Source organism: Gymnoscopelus braueri (genome assembly GCF_963280865.1).
Source record: "Gymnoscopelus braueri genome assembly, chromosome: 5".
NCBI lineage: Eukaryota > Metazoa > Chordata > Actinopteri > Myctophiformes > Myctophidae > Gymnoscopelus > Gymnoscopelus braueri.
The window spans coordinates 14,996,448-15,012,424 of NC_137606.1; the positions used below are offsets into that span (position 1 = coordinate 14,996,448).

The 15,977-nt window shown below is 40.9% G+C and overlaps 2 protein-coding genes across 2 annotated transcripts; both read right to left on the reverse strand.

Moving 5' to 3' along the window:
• Positions 1-687: 687 nt before the first annotated feature.
• Positions 688-10,699, reverse strand: LOC308085014 (rhodopsin kinase grk7-b-like; the record flags this gene model as incomplete). Its single annotated transcript, XM_080428031.1, has 4 exons — positions 688-1,246; positions 2,712-2,983; positions 6,868-7,305; positions 10,103-10,699. 4 exons carry the CDS (start codon positions 10,697-10,699, stop codon positions 901-903), a joined length of 1,653 nt encoding a protein of 550 aa, XP_080284157.1. The 3' UTR covers positions 688-900.
• Positions 10,700-12,141: 1,442 nt separating this feature from the next.
• rnf7 (ring finger protein 7) lies at positions 12,142-14,092 on the reverse strand. Its single transcript, XM_080428797.1, has 3 exons — positions 13,846-14,092; positions 13,656-13,703; positions 12,142-12,623 (listed from the first exon to the last, which is right to left on the reverse strand). Exons 1-3 carry the CDS (start codon positions 14,012-14,014, stop codon positions 12,505-12,507), a joined length of 336 nt encoding a protein of 111 aa, XP_080284923.1. The 5' UTR covers positions 14,015-14,092; the 3' UTR covers positions 12,142-12,504.
• Positions 14,093-15,977: the final 1,885 nt, after the last annotated feature.

A 15,977-nucleotide genomic window follows, 5' to 3' on the forward strand; every position in this document is an offset into this window, starting at 1 on the left:
GACTTAAATCTGATAACACCAGAATTGTTTATTTTATTTTATTTTTTCAAAAACCACACAGTGATAATCCAAAAAACAAACAATGTCCCATTATTTTGAAGTCGTGGCATAATTTCTAATTTATACTGTGGCCAGATGGTGATGCGTGTTGAAAATAACTCATTTTCAAGTCAAAAACTATGTGGATACATTTTTTGAATCTTGGAGTCAATACATAGGTTTCAAACATCAACTTGGCTACCTGAGGCACTTGCTTTATGTTGCCAGCCACCCAAAGACACAATAGCAGGCACTTGTAAGATACAATAAATGAAAAGTTCTTTGAGTGAAAGTATATTCCGGTATTCAGTGGTGGAAAAAGTACTCAAATTCTTTACTTAAGTAAAAGTACCAATACTGCAATATAGAAAAAATCTGTTAACAAGTAAAAGTCCAGAATTCAAAATTTACTTGAGTAAAAGAACAAAAGTATTGGCATCAAAATGTACTTAAAGTACCAAAAGTAAAAGTACAAAGATATTTGAAAATAGCCAATCTACAAGCTCACAACGCGTCGCGATGCGACGCGTTGTGAGCTTGTAGATCGGCTATTTTCAAATAGCCTAGGTATAAAATAGGGCTGAAGTGGTTAATGTATGTTTTATAATATAATAATTTATATCTGAAAAGTAACTAGTAACTAAAGTTTTCAAATAATTGTAGTGGAGTAAAAGTACAATATGTGTCTCTGATATGTAGTGGAGTAGAAGTAAAAGTATTGGAAATTGGAAATACTCAAGTAAAGTACAAATACCTCAAAATTGTACTTAAGTAAATGTACTTAGTTACTTTCCACCACTGCCGGAATTTGATGATTATTTTGCCTATGTCTGGATGCTTCTAGCAGGGTTAAAGTGATGTTCATAAAATAACACATGACGTGGATGCCGTCCCTGCATCACCTGTGTCACCACGTACACAGATCGAACCCGACCTGCTGGGGTTGTTTAGGTCATCAAAGAGTCCACTGTCAATAATCTCATGTTGCCATGGGATGGAGACCGCCCCTGTGCTAAATGCCTTGAAGAATTTCTCATCCCTGGCATCAAGCTTGATTTCTTCAACCTGGGAGGTGTCCCTAAACTCGTCGGTGTCCTTGGTGTAGACCACGTTGGGGTTGGGCACCCAGGGGGCCTCCACTAGGCCCGCCTCGAGACGAGGGAGGTTGATATTCCGGAAAAACTCGTGCTTCCGTGGGTCTTCACCCCTAAATGACAGAATGAGAGAGGTTGTGGTTTCTGTGAAATGGGATGTGATGATGACACATTGCATGACAAATTTTACATGAAAGAAATTGCCATAACAGAAAGATATTATCTGAGAGGATATGAGACACAGAGACATCCTCTGTGAAAACCAGTGGTGTAAAGTAACTAAGTACATTTACTCAAGTACTGTACTTTAGTACATTTTTTAGGCACTTTTACTTTACTGGAGTATTTCCAATGTTCAGTACTTTTACTTCTACTCCACTACATCTCAGAGGAAAATATTGTACTTTTACTCCACTACAATTATTTGAAAACTTTAGCTACTAGTTACTTTGCAGATATAAGTTATTACATTATAAAATATACATGAACCACTTTAGCCCTATTTTACACCTAGGCTATTTGAAAATAGCTGTAGATTGAGCTTGTAGATCTGCTATTTTCAAACATTTTAGTACTTTTACTTTTGGTACAAAGTGCAGGGTTACTCAAGTAATTTTTTTATTCCGGACTTTTACTTGTAATAAAGTACTTCTACATTGCAGTATTGATACTATTACTTAAGTATAACATTCGAGTACTTTTCCCACCACTGGTGAAAGCACTTCTGGTAAAAAGTTATGAATCAAATGCAACAAAAATTGTAAAATGGTAAAATGGTTGTTCATAATCAACTGACAACAATTAGTTTTAAATATTTAGAGAAATCCTTGTTCAAGTAACCTCTATGAAATCAATAGAGAACCTTATTCAAGGAATACTTCTATCAATACTGAATTCAGTTTTTGTGCATGAAGTTCAGCGCCCCCTGGTGCCTAAGAAATGTTTAGCAGGCACCAGTTGGAAGCACTATCAGCTGCTCAGGTCATTTTATGGCTAATACCCCCAGTGGTGGAAGAAAAATATCAATACCACAGTGTAGAAATACTCCATTACAAGTAAAAGTCTAGTATTCAGAATTTAGTTAAGTAAAAGTACAAAAGTATTGGCATCAAAATCTAATTGAAGTGCCAAACGTAAAAGTACTAGTCATTATGCAGAATGTCCCATTTCAAGTTTGCAAAATGTAGGCCTATAGCATCGCGACGCATTGTGAGCTTGTAGATCTGCTATTTTCAAAAGACTGAAATACATAGTATAGGGCTGAAGTGGTTAGTGTGTTTTGTAATAATAAACAAAATCTACAAAGTATCTAGTAAATAAAGTTTTCAAATATTTGTAGTGGAGTAAAAGTACAATATTTGCCTCTGAGATGTAGTGGAGTAGAAGTAAAAGCACCGAAAATTGGAAATACTCCAGTAAAGTAAAACATACCTCAAAATTGTACTTATAAGTACAGTACTTGAGTAAATGTACTTAGTTACTTTACACCACTGCTAATAACTCCCACTGTTAGGTTTTCACCTAATATTCTGCCTCATTCACCCTTTAGTGGCATGTTGTTGTTGTTTTTTTACGTACCTGCAACCAAGCCGGTGCTCAAGCCTCCTCCTGAGGAAAAGGCTAATGACATGCTTGGTGGGGGCGTCAAAGTTTTTGTGGTAAAACTTGCAGTCGTCCTCCAGAGTGCGGCGGTTCAGCTCCTCCATCAGCACCTTCTCCCTGAAGTCTTTAAAGGGCAAGCGGGCGGCCACCATCTCATAGATGCTGCAGCCAAGGGCCCACCAGTCCACCGATGTCCAGTAGCATTCCGACCTCAGGATCTCAGGAGCCATGTAACCATGCGTACCTGCCTAGAGAGAAACAAACAACAGTGCAGGGTGAAGGAGGAGAACAGAGAACAAATGGATCCACTTCTATAAGCGTAGTGTCACGGGCCCAGCCTGTTTCCCCACACTGTCTCCGTGGTGTCCTTTCTGTGTGTGCTAATTATATGTTCGGCATCAGCCCAGTGAAAGGAAGTAATGGCTGATTGCTGACAGGAAGAGGTAGGGCCGGATAATTTTAAAAAAATCTGTTTTTTTCGCCTACTTTGCTTCTTTTGGGCTTGTTTTCCTAGGCTTCTTTCTCTCGCAATATCTGGCAACACTGTCCATGGCAAATCAGGGCGGAGAATTATTTGAATTGTGCATTGATGCATGATGGAATATGATTACTTTGATTATGGTAAGCTCACATTTCATATCACACACACGATAAATGTAACTTTCACAAGGTGGGGCAGTCAGGGCATTTGGGGGGGCATTGCCCCCCCTTGCCTATGCCTAGATCCGGCCCTGCGACTGTCTCAAGGCCAAATTGATTCGTTATTCATTAAAAATGACGATGTTGCCTTAAGAGTGTCAATTTTCTTTTCTCTCCGTCTGATTACTCTGTAGCATACACCTGTGGGTAACATACATACACATACACCCATGATTCCTCTGGGATTGGTCTATCACTGTGCTTGCTGTGTATTGGGTATTTATTCTTTACTGGTACATTTTGTCTGTGGCCATGAATTTGGTTCTTTAATTTGTTTCTGTTTACTCTCCGGGTAGGTACTGCATGCAGTCAATAATACAAACCAAAGAACAAAACAAGAACTATGTAACAACGGACAGTAGTAGTGTATGTCTGTCTGTCATTTAATGTCACTATGAATTGAGTACAAAGGACCCCAATGGAAACAAGCCAATGGCTTTCTTCTTATTTTTTCTGCAAAGCTGAAATAATGTATTCAATCGATCAAACATGAGAAAACTAGTTAGGAATGAAGAAGAGAAGAAGTTAAGTTGGTGGTTGGTGCATTACAATGAATATTTACAGTGAGTTCTCAAAGAATATAAAGATAAAGATGGCTGAAGATAAGGAAGGCAAAATAGAGGCCCTATGGGATGCCATGATAGCAATGGTTATAAACCTTTTGTGCCTGACAATGAAGAGGACTTATGAACTTCCAGTCCTGATAGCATAAGTCTATATCCTGATTTCTGAAACTGCAAAGCCAGGAATCAGTCTATCTTCCAGGAGTCACTCACACTTATTCTATCCCCTAATCCCTAATGCCCGGAAACTCTCCCAGATTACGCCACTTCCCAAGAAAATGACCATGGAGTGTATGACTTCTGTGCAGTGGCCCTTACATCTGTCTTGATGATAGCATCGCATTGGAGACCATGTGTGTCCAGCAGAAGAATGAAAGCGACTTTCAGATCAAATGTGTATAAGGAGGAATCACTGAAGATGCAGTGACTGTAATTGTGCACTTGGTTACATACAGTTACACCTAGTGGGCAACACTCAGCTGGGTGAAGCTGAAAACGGAACTTAATCTGTGGGATGAAATAGGTCTAATTATTATTACCTGGAGGCGGGTCACAGAAACTATGCAAGAGTCCTTTTCATCCACGTTTAACACAGTCGGACATTCTCCTCCTATCTAAAATGCATCAGTTACAGATAAACCCTCATATCATTCACTGGTTCAGATGCTTTCTAATTGAGATACAACTTGAGAAAGCAGACCTCGTGAAAGTGAAAGCAGTGTTAACTACAGTAAATGTTGCTTCCCACAAGGCTTATAATCAGATTATAGGCTCTTTACTCCTTCCATAAACGGATGAAACCTTTTGCCAGGATAAGGATGCTCAATGGCCATTGGTAAATGTTAAGATGATCTTACCCTATAGGGAGTGGCACAGACAGGGTGTGACACTGTGGCATTGAACACTGTAGAGCTTTTGTGTTAATGTTTTCTAAAAGCTGTAGGGAGTATGTGGTCTTATGTTTTTACAATGTTGGCTGTATCCAGCTGTATGCATGGTCATTGTTGTATGCAAACACATCTCATTTGTATGTACATTACTGACACACTGGGCACAAGACACATTTCCATGTATTTTGGAACAATAAATTCAGTTCCGTATTTTGGTTTTGACATACATACATACGCACACATTCACATACGCACACATTCACATACGCACACATTCACATACGCACGCCTGCAGAAACGCACGCACGCACGCACGCACACACACACACACACACACACACACACACACACACACACACACACACACACACACACACACACACACACACACACACACACACACACACACACACACACACACACACACACACACACACACACACACACACAAACACACCACACAACGAACACCAGATTGAGGTAATGTTGTGTCTTTTTCTCCCAGTTTTAAAAAAGTCAACTGTTTATGGTGTATTGTCTTTCAGCCAATAGACTGTTACAGTAAATGTCAGACAGTGAATAGATCTTGGGATAAGTACATTTTACGGTTGGACTACTGGATGAGGGCAAATTGTGTCCATCAGTCATGTTATACTAAAACTACTTTGCTGTGATAAAAATAGAAATTTGCATTTTCATAATTCTTGAAGAAAAGTCTCAATAGTTTTCAGTAAGGTGCTGATTGATTCCATCACAAAATAAATTTAAGTGTGTGTGGCATAATCACCAAACCTTAACCACTTAATCTAATTTATACTTAGCGTATATGTCACAGGGTGAATGGAGAACCAGGTAGATTGAAGACAGAGCGCTCGTTTTTAAGCACGGGGCTTCGGGGCGAGGCGGGGCTTTTCGAGATAGGGTTTATTAGCGAGGCTCGCGAGGAGGAGAAGGAGGACGCGGCGCGGCGCTGCGAGGCAGGGGTTTATTACGTGAGGCTCGCGAGGAGGAGCTCCTCCTCGCGAAATAAACCGTCCTCCTTCTCCTCCTTCTCCTCCGAGGAGAAGGAGGACGGTTTATTTCGCGAGGAGGAGCTCCTCCTCGCGAAATAAACCGTCCTCCTTCTCCTCCGAGGAGGAGGAGAAGGAGAACGCGGAGAGGCGGGGCTTTGATGTGCCGACGCGGACCTGTCTTTTGTTGTTCCCCCCCACATAGCAACCAGGAAGCTACGCTAGGGGAACGCTGAACACGCGTGCACACGCACACGCTTGTCCACGACGGAGGCGCGCCGACTTAGTGGAGCTACCGGCCGATGCTACTAGTCGACTCAGCGCCGTTTGAGTTGTAAACCGATAGGGACAGAATAGTTCTTTTCATGGATCACTGTGTGTGTGTGTGTGTGTGTGTGTGTGTGTGTGTGTGTGTGTGTGTGTGTGTGTGTGTGTGTGTGTCAGGGAGAAAGTAAAACAAAAGCCAGAACACAATAAAAGTATCTTAACAGTCCTGCTTTCAATAAACCAAAAAAAGCATGAGCGCGCGTGTGTGTGTGTGTGTGTGTGTGTGTGTGTGTGTGTGTGTGTGTGTGTGTGTGTGTGTGTGTGTGTGTGTGTGTGTGTGTGACTGACTGTGTGTGGTCACAGCCATATATGTTTGTGCACAAGCCTGGTTTGTGGCTCCCTCTAGTGTTGCTTCTACAGAATTGCTGGGTGGGTGGTAAAAACAAACGCGCCTTCTTCAATCTACCTGGTTCTCCATTCACCCTGTAACATATATACCTGTACTACATTGACTGGAGTCCCCCAGGGGTCTATACTAGGCCCCCACCTTTTTTACTTCCTACAGCAAATCTCTTCGCCGAACATAGCCAATCTACAAGTATAGATTGTAGATCTGCTATTTTGGCCCAAATGTTTGGCCAAGAAGAGGGAAGCTATGGTTCATCTGGTTTGGATCAGGCCTGCTGCACACCTTCACACTTACCTTTTGGCAGATAGAATCTCCTCCCTGCTGCAACACAGCAAGCCCAAGGTCAGACAGCCTACACTGACCGTGGCTGTCCAGCAGCACGTTTTCAGGCTTCATATCGCGGTACACAATATCCATGGAGTGCAGGTGTAGGATTCCAGTGACGATCTGGCCAGTGTAGTAAACAACGCGGTCCATGCGGAGGCCCCTTTCCCCAAGGTCATAGATGTGGAACTTGAGATCTCCACCATTCATGAGGTTCATGACTAGACACACATGGGTATTGTTCTGGTAGGCATAGGCCAGTTTGACAACAAATAAACTGTTTACTTTCTCAAGAATCTGCTTCTCCGACAGCGCCATTCTCTCACTACATTTCGTCTTCAGCTTTTTCTTCTCCAGTTTCTTGCAGGCATACATTTGACCTGTGTGCTTCACCTGGACAGCAGAGACCTAGGAAAAATGTAATAATGGAACTTTACCTTAGAGTGCATGGGCCATTAGTCTTTAATATTTACCGCCACTATAGGAAATAGCAGTGGCGGACATTTTGTGGTGCCACAGATCGAAAGCCCATTCATTTTTCCCATCGAGATTTCTGAAAATATTTATATAATTATTTTAAGCCTGGAACCAAGCCATCCAGGCTCCTGGTGAACTATGACCATAAAATATTTGATTCTGTGTCAAAAGATATTTGAAAAACGCTAAACAAAAAAGTGTATTTATTTTTTTATTTATATGTTTATTTGTCAGGGACAATACAAAAAACAATGAATCAGTTATAAAAACATGAAACCGTTGCAATTGTACAAGGGGTTTATAGCCGAGGCTAATTTGCGACCCCAGTCCCTGGTTAGACCTTTCTATACAAATATAAATATCTACCTAATAAGAAATTCTGCTGGACATGCATGAAGCTCTAATCTAAACAAGTACAATAACAATAACATTCCCAAATTACATTCATGAAAGCAGTGACATTAACGTTGCCTAGCATTAGTGTTCACAGCTTTGGTTTGATTTCAACCAGTATTTAACCTTTTCATTAAATATTTTGAGATCAATTCGTTTTTTTATTTCAGTTGGCAGGGCATTCCACAAGTGTATCCCTTTCACTGAATAAGATGACTGACCAAAAGTGGTGCTGCGCATTGCTACCTTGTGGTCTCCATTCGCTGATCCCCTGGTGATTCTATTAGTACCTGTCCCTTTCACCTGAGGACAAAGTACAGCGGGGGCAAGATCATTAACACATTTAAAAATCAATTTGATGAAGGAGAATTTAATAAAACTGTCAAAACTAAGCATATTGTATTTTCTAAGGATTATGCAATGGTGCCATTTCATTCGTTTTATATCCATTATTTTCAGTGCTTGTTTATACAGTGATGTAATTGGTTTTATAATTGACTGTGAAGCCTGGCTCCAAACAGTAACACAGTATGATATATGGGAAAATATCATGGCATGCATAAACAGTTGGGCTGCATGCAGTGGTATATATTGTCTGGTCATTCTGAAACAGTTCAGGTTAATTTTTAGAGTCTTGCTTAACTTTTTGATGTGCTTATCAAATTTGAGCTGAGAGTCAAGAATGACTCCCAAAAATTTGAAATCACTGACTTCCTCAATTTCCTCTTGATCTATTTGAATGTTTAGTTCATAATTTGCTCTCTTTCTTATTGAAAAGTTAATTGCTACTGTCTTTTTTAGATTCAGTGTTAGGTGATTCCTTTTAAGCCAATGGTACACACCCTCCATTTCATGGGTTAGTATCTCTGCTATAATAAATCGGTAAAATCAGGCAAAAATAATAATTAAATAACCTAACCCTAACCCTAAAACCGAAATAAAGTAACCAAAACACGAAAAAAAAACTAACAAAATCCGCCCAAAAAACGCAAAATTTTGAAAATACAGATTTTTTTCACATTTGACAGTTACAAATGTTTTTCACGCTTTTTCAAAAATAGCAGATCTACAAGCTCATAGCGCGGCACTCGGTGCCGCGCTATGAGCTTGTATATCTGCTATTTTTTTATAGCCAAAGTGTAAAGTAAGGGGTATAGTCCACCGAAAGTCCATCCCCCCATCTTCTGAGAGCCTGTGACGTCCCTGGTGTCATCTGCATACATTTGGCAGGAAGTGCTTTTACAGCAAGTTGGTAAGTCATTTATGTATAGGCTAAAGAGCAAAGGCCCTAGTATCGAGCCTTGTGGAATGCCCATTCTGGATCTTTGAGGGGTTGACTGTTCTGCATTTATTTTAACACATTGCTCTCTACCTTCTAAATATGATGCAAACCAGCTGGTTGCTTGTTTCGAAAATTTTAAATATTTAAGTTTACTTAGGAGTATTTCATGATGTAATGTATCAAAGGCCTTTTTGAGGTCTATGAACACTGCAACCACTACCTTACCGAATTATCTAATGAGCTCTTGATGTTTTCAGTGAGGTAGCAGTTGGCCATTTCAGTTGAATAACCTGGCCTAAATCCGAATTGAGTGGGACACAAAAGTTTGTTGCTTTCAAGGTGATTAAATATTGTACATAATAAAATTAAACATTCATATATGTTTTGACACAGAATCAAATGTTTTATGGTCATGATTCACCAGGAGCCTGGATGGCTTGGTTCCAGGCTTAAAATAATTAATATAAATATTTTTGGAAATCTCTACGGGACACATTTATGGGCTTTCGATCTGTGGCTTGAATAAAAGTAGCATTACCACAATATAGAAATACTCTGTTACAAGTAAAGGGCCTGATGTCAAAATTGTACTTGAGTAAAAGTACAAAAGTATTGGCATCAACATATACTTACAGTACCAAAGTAAAATAGCAGATCTACAAGCTCGCGATATGACACGTTGAGTTTGTAGAACGGCTATTTTCGAATAGACAAAGTATAAAATAGGGCTAAAACTAGTAACTAAAGTTTTCAAATAATTGTAGTGGATTAAATAGTACAATATTTGCCTATATGAGATGTATTGAACTAGAAGCATAAAGTATTGAAAAATGGAAATACTCAAGTAAAGTAGAAGTACTTAACAATAACTGTTTGAGAACATGTTGTGCCAAAACACTTGTGTGTTTGGTGGACTGTCAAAAAATAAAAGCCAGATTTGGTATTTTACCTTTGGCTGAAAGCACCCTTAAATTATACTTAAAGACACATTGAATTATTATATCATCTCATCTCACTTTTAAATATATTATAATCTCTACAAAAAACACTCACCTCACCAAAGGCTCCCTTCCCCAAGGTCCTGAACTCATAAAAGTACCTGTCACTGATCATCTGCTGCTTCTCGTAGTCCTTCCACTGCAGGAACTTATCAAAAAAAGGACTGTTCTGGTACTCAGAGAAGGGCGTTTTTCTCAGGAAATTCCTGGTGGCATCCCTCACCATGCTCATCATTACCTCTTCAAAGTCTTTGTCTGACACGACCTTGCATCTTTCGGCCACATCCCCGGCAAGGAAACACAGAAAGCTCTCCGAGTCAGCTTCACAGAACTTTGTTAGCATGTTCTGTCGGGCTCTGTCCTTGGCTCCAGTTTCTGTCAAGGCCCAATCGCTCAGTTCCTTCAGGAAGTCAGCGGCTGCTGCATACTGTGGGTTGGATGACATGAGAAACTGTCTGAATAACAATTTCCCAATAGGCTGTAGCTCACAGAGTGACTCATACCCTAATTTGCACATTGCTTCCCTGGTAGCAGAGGACCTTTGAGGCTTGGGCAGTACCAGACTGCATCTTCGTTTACTTAGCGCTGTGTGATCTCCTGCCTGGGCTTTCAGGTAGGCTGTATTGGCCACAAGATTGTCCAGTGACCCCATACCACTTCTGCTGAATTTATCATGAGTCACCCACAGAGAAGCTGCTCCTATTTGACTGAATCACCCAATTGCTCTCCTCTCCAGGTTCCAGGCACAAGTTAACACCTCAGGCACCTGAGCCACAACCCTGGACACCGTCAAGTCACGCCTCTTTTGGAATTAAAAATAGCACGACGGATTTGTCGTTAGTTAAGTGTCTTTGAGAGTGTATTTGTGGACAGTACTCAGGGAAAGCAACTTATGCTGTTTGTACGTAAGAAGCTTTAGGCGTGCCTATTTTTAGAGAACACACCGAAGTGCCTGTATGCTGCAACAGGACTGACAGCATGATACAGTGAGGCGGCAGCAGGTACTAGTCTTAACACATTAGCTTTCTGTGGCAATAATGAGCTAAAAGCCATTTTAAGGACGGTGTCTAGTTGAGGAGATTAAGCAGTCTTGGTAGAGCACACAGTACGTCTTATTGTGCATTACTGTACAGGAACAGAATGAAAACATGACTGCAAACTTGCTATAATTGAACAAGCCAGAATAAAATAAATGTATTGCCTATTTTATTTTAGGCCTATTTACAGCAGCCAGCTACAGTCTGATGTTGGCTGCAAAGAGCTCGACAGTGAGGCAACATTTGACCTCAAACACCACTTTGTAAAGCAAACCAACTAGTCTCTGGGAAGTGTTAAGGATTTTGTCTATTTATGGGAAGTCTTCCTAGATATTGACTGAAGTCAGTGTTCATCCAACATCTCAAAAGGGTACTCTGAAAAGTAATCAAATACATGACTTTCTTCCACATTGCTCTAGACGTGCATATAGTACATTAGTCTGCATACTATGCAGGGAACACTGCAAAGTCCTGGTCAATTTAGCCCTGGATAAATTAACAAGTAGGATTTTAATGTTAATTTTTTTAATGTTTTTTACTCTTCTGTCTGCTCAGCATAAGACACAAATCTATAAATTATATTTCTCTTATAGGGAAAGAGTCGGCTGCAAACTGAGGACAAGACTGAAAGAATGTGTGCATAATCTGGATTTATTTACAGCACTCCTTAAAATAAGGTACATTTGGCTGAGAGGAGCAGACAAGTGTGTCTGGAATGCAGAGGGTTTAACAACTTCAACCCCAGCATCCCTATTCTGGGGGAAACATTTGCCAAAAATAGCCAATCTACAAGCTCAATGCCATTGTGGGCTTGTAAATCTGCAATTTTTGGCAAAGAATGCACCAAGTACAGTGCAACTCAGGTTTGTTTGAAAAAGAAAAGAGTAAAATGTCAAAAGACACCAAACAGCCAACTACCAGCTCAGCTCCGCTACTGCTTATCAGGCACAAATATGTTATTATATTTGACATACCTCCTGAAACGAAATAAAACAGCACAATCACATGGCAAATAATTGATGAACAAAAAGCAAATAGATGAACAAATGTGCATATATTCAGTGCTAAAACAATTCTTTATTGTTTTTTAACAACCAGACATCTACTCAAGATGTTTTGGACATCACCACAAGCAAAAACATAAAGCTAGACTGGACCAAGCATTGCAACTAGGCTCAACCTCCTCTTCATAACTCTCCATCCATCATGATCAGGTCAAAGTCCTCATGTCCTGAATATTGTCCATTGTACTCCTGTGATATCAGAAGAATGACAACAGCATGCACTTGCACCTACAGTAGAAGCAGAGCTGGATGTATCAATTGCTCTGCACAGGGGATTACAGTGATCAGTGTCCACACCGTCATCACCATCAGATGCACAAATGGAGTGCGAGCAAGACATAGCCAAGAAGTAGGGCTCATTTGCCGATTCTCTGTACAACCCAGTCCTGCTGGCAAAGAGGACAGCGATTGTTCTGTTTCACCCACAGGGACATGCAGCAGTTATGAAAGGAGTGGTTGCATTCTCCCCATACCACTGTTGAGAGAGAGAGAGAGAGAGAGAAAGAGTGTGAGACATTAGCACAGAACACAACAATGATAATGTGAGGTTCTTCATCACCTTGCTTAGTTAATACAATTTACAGCTATAAAACAAGTTTACACTACTGTATCTTTGGGTCACAAGATATGATCAAAAGGCACACACGCATTAACTAACATAACAAGAACTAAATGTTTTAGTGGGCCTTTGTTTTTAGAGTTGCTTAAAACGGTAGTGCCCACTCTTCCTAGTGCCCACTCTTCTACACCTCTAAGTGCCCACTCTTCCTAGTGCCCACTCTTCTACACCTCTAAGTGCCCACTCTTCTACACCTCTAAGTGCCCACTCTTCTCCACCTCTAAGTGCCCACTCTTCTCCACCTCTAAGTGCCCACTCTTCCAGGTGCCCACACTCGTCCAAGGTGCCCAGATTTCCCTAGTGCCCAGACTGTTTTGATGTCCACCTATCCCGTTAAAGGCTAGGCTAAAGCACTCAGGTAGTCACCTACTGTACTTAACAGTGGTACAGGACCCTGCTAGTGGTCAACACTGCAAGCTTCATCTACTAACTTAGCTAGCTAGCCAACTGTGTTGCCAGGTCTGCTTATTATATGAGACTTTGGCTTGTTTTTCTGTAACGGTGCTTGTAAATATTGGTAGTTGCGGGTTGCGTTTTTTTGGCCTTGTTTCTTAAGTGTAGTTGGGCTTGTTTCCTGGTGTTTAAACCAGTGGTTCTCAAACATTTTCATGGCAAAGACTCCCAAATCAATATGCAGGGGCCCCATTTGTGTTACTAAATCATTTAAAAAAGATTCCACATTTTCTTTAATATTTCTTTCAAAATAGCAGATCTACTTGTAGAGCTGCTATTTTCAAATAGGCGATGTATGTAGGTTTAAAGGTTTCATGTAGCCTATAGCTTCTTTTGGGCTTGTTTTCATAGCCTGGTTGCTTATTTCTCTCGCGAGACCTGGCAACACTGCTAGCTTAGATGACAACCAAACATTGACGATGAACAAGGTCTTACCAACACAGTCCTCTTGTTTGTTTTCAGCCTGGCATCGGAGGCAGGCATCTGTAAACCAATGAAGACATTATTATTATCATCATTGCAGTGAATCTGAACGCTGCTGGCTTATAATAAACGTTAGAAATGTTAGCATGTTAGCCGGGGGGCTAGCATCATGAAGAAGCAGTCCCCTGCTCATAGTTCTCACCCATGACTTGCACTCGACAAATGGCACAGGTGTCACACTCCACGTCCCAGCTCCACATGGCCACGGCGTTCCACTTCTTCAGGGAAAACATCTTGTCGCCGCTTGACTTGGACCCTGAAGAGGTGTTGTGAGAGTGGACTATACTCGGCTCCTCGCCCTCATGATCCATCTCTGCAGTCTGCTGGCTGCCGGCTGCTACTTGGTTTGCTACTAGAGCCGCAGTAGCTGGTCCGAGCTAGGCTATCTACTAAACAAAATGGACGCAGTTGTTGTCAAGCAGCGACGCCTTGCGGCTGCCCCCAGGTATTAGCCCACCGTTGCCAGCTTCTGTGAGAGAAATAAGCAGCCAGGTCTATGAAAACAAGCTCAGAAGAAGCAAACACTTTCGTTTATACAGTACATTGGCTCTTTGAAAATAGCTGATCTACAAGCTCACAATGCGTTGCATTCGCGATGCGTTGTGAGCTTGTAGATGTGACATCTGTTTTTTTTTTAAAATCTCTTTAATGATTGATTGAATACTTTATTTAGAAGTTTGCAGAAAAAAGCACATGAAAGTACTGTTCAAATACAAGGTTAACTAAACAGGATTAAAAAGCCCAAGAAAAAGAAAAGTAATATTTGGAATATATTTGAAAAAAACAAAAAATCTGATGGGGTCTGCTGAGAAATACATTAATTTGAGGCGTCCTTGACATGCACATTTTTGAGGACTGTTTAAAAAATAATTAAAATATAATATACAAAATAACTACACATTAAAAACAAGCCCCAAAAAACGGAACCCGGCCGCAACTACCAATATTTACAAGCAACTTTACAGAAAAACAAGCCCAAAGTCGCTTATAATAAGCAGACATGGCAACAGCAATTGATTGATTGATTGATTGATTGATTTATTGAATACTTTATTAGAAGTTTGCACAAAAAAAGGACAGTAAAGTACAGTTCAATACAAGGTCTGCTAAGAGGATTTTAAAACCCAAGAAAGCCTATGGCAACACTGATATCAGCACAGTGCACGGGCAATCATGCATCTGCCTCGTGAAACGTTTTAGAGGGGGAGTGAGTGACGCGGGCGTTCTCGCTTAGACCAGCGGGGATTGCACCGTGATCATTGTTGTTTTGTCCTCCTGTGCGTAGCGTGGGGAAAAAAGCTGATCACAAATTTTGTTTTATTATAATAACGCCCAAACCATGCACACCTATGCATAATGTAACGGCTAGCGCAGGTGTTTTAGGGATAAGGCTGGTGTCCGAAGATAGCAACATTTGCACGGGAACGCCCCTTGCACAATGCTAAATCCCCAAATAATGGGTTTAGCCACTTTTAGTTTTGGCTAAGATAGCCAGATAGGGCCCCTGGACTGTAAAGGGGTTTGATCATAATAAGAAAGCTAGTGTAAAGTTACCTTCCCCCCTCACACAATAGGGGTCACTGTTTGCCTTCATTTGAGGCCTTGCCTCTCTCCCTCTGTCTCTCTCTCACCCCGTGCGCTCTCTCTCTCTCTCTCTCTCTCTCTCTCTCTCTCTCTCTCACACACACACACACACACACACACACACACACACACACACACACACACACACACACACACACTCTCTCTCTCTCTCTCTCTCTCTCTCTCTCTCTCTCTCTCTCTCTCTCTCTCTCTCTCTCTCTCTCTCTCTCTTTCAGGCTGCTGCTAGATAAGGCTAGATGATGTAGATGATAGACCTAGGCTGAACTCTGTATTCATGGAAGCCCCCGCAAGTACAAGCATTGCACAATGTTGTTTGTAGAATTTGACAAATGCCCATTAACTTCAACTTGTTTTGCTGGTACCAGCCTGGAACTGTTCATGAAGATAACGTGAACGTAATCATTTAGATCAGTCAGGAGTCCTGAGGGCACGAGGTCAGCATTTCTCCAAATCATATTTCAAATGAATTCCATGTTTATAATCCATTATATTGTCAAAACATAAAGAGACAAATGTGTTGCATTAATGTAAACTGTGTTGTCAGATTATCACTCTGCATATATCACTATGGTGAAACGTCCCATAGGCCAGTTAGTTACAGGGGTGCAATGGCTGATCTATTTTGATCTGGCTGATCTGATCCATTTATACCAAACAAAGTATCTCAGC

Excerpts from the sequence above, each read along its gene's own strand:
- rnf7 (XM_080428797.1), bottom strand. The coding sequence starts at position 14,014 with ATGGATCATGAGGGCGAGGAGCCGAGTATAGTCCACTCTCACAACACC. Across the intron at positions 13,704-13,845 it reads TTGTCGAGTGCAAGTCATGG|ATGCCTGCCTCCGATGCCAG; the intron begins GTGAGAACTATG and ends ATTGGTTTACAG. Across the intron at positions 12,624-13,655 it reads CAAACAAGAGGACTGTGTTG|TGGTATGGGGAGAATGCAAC; the intron begins GTAAGACCTTGT and ends CTCTCTCAACAG.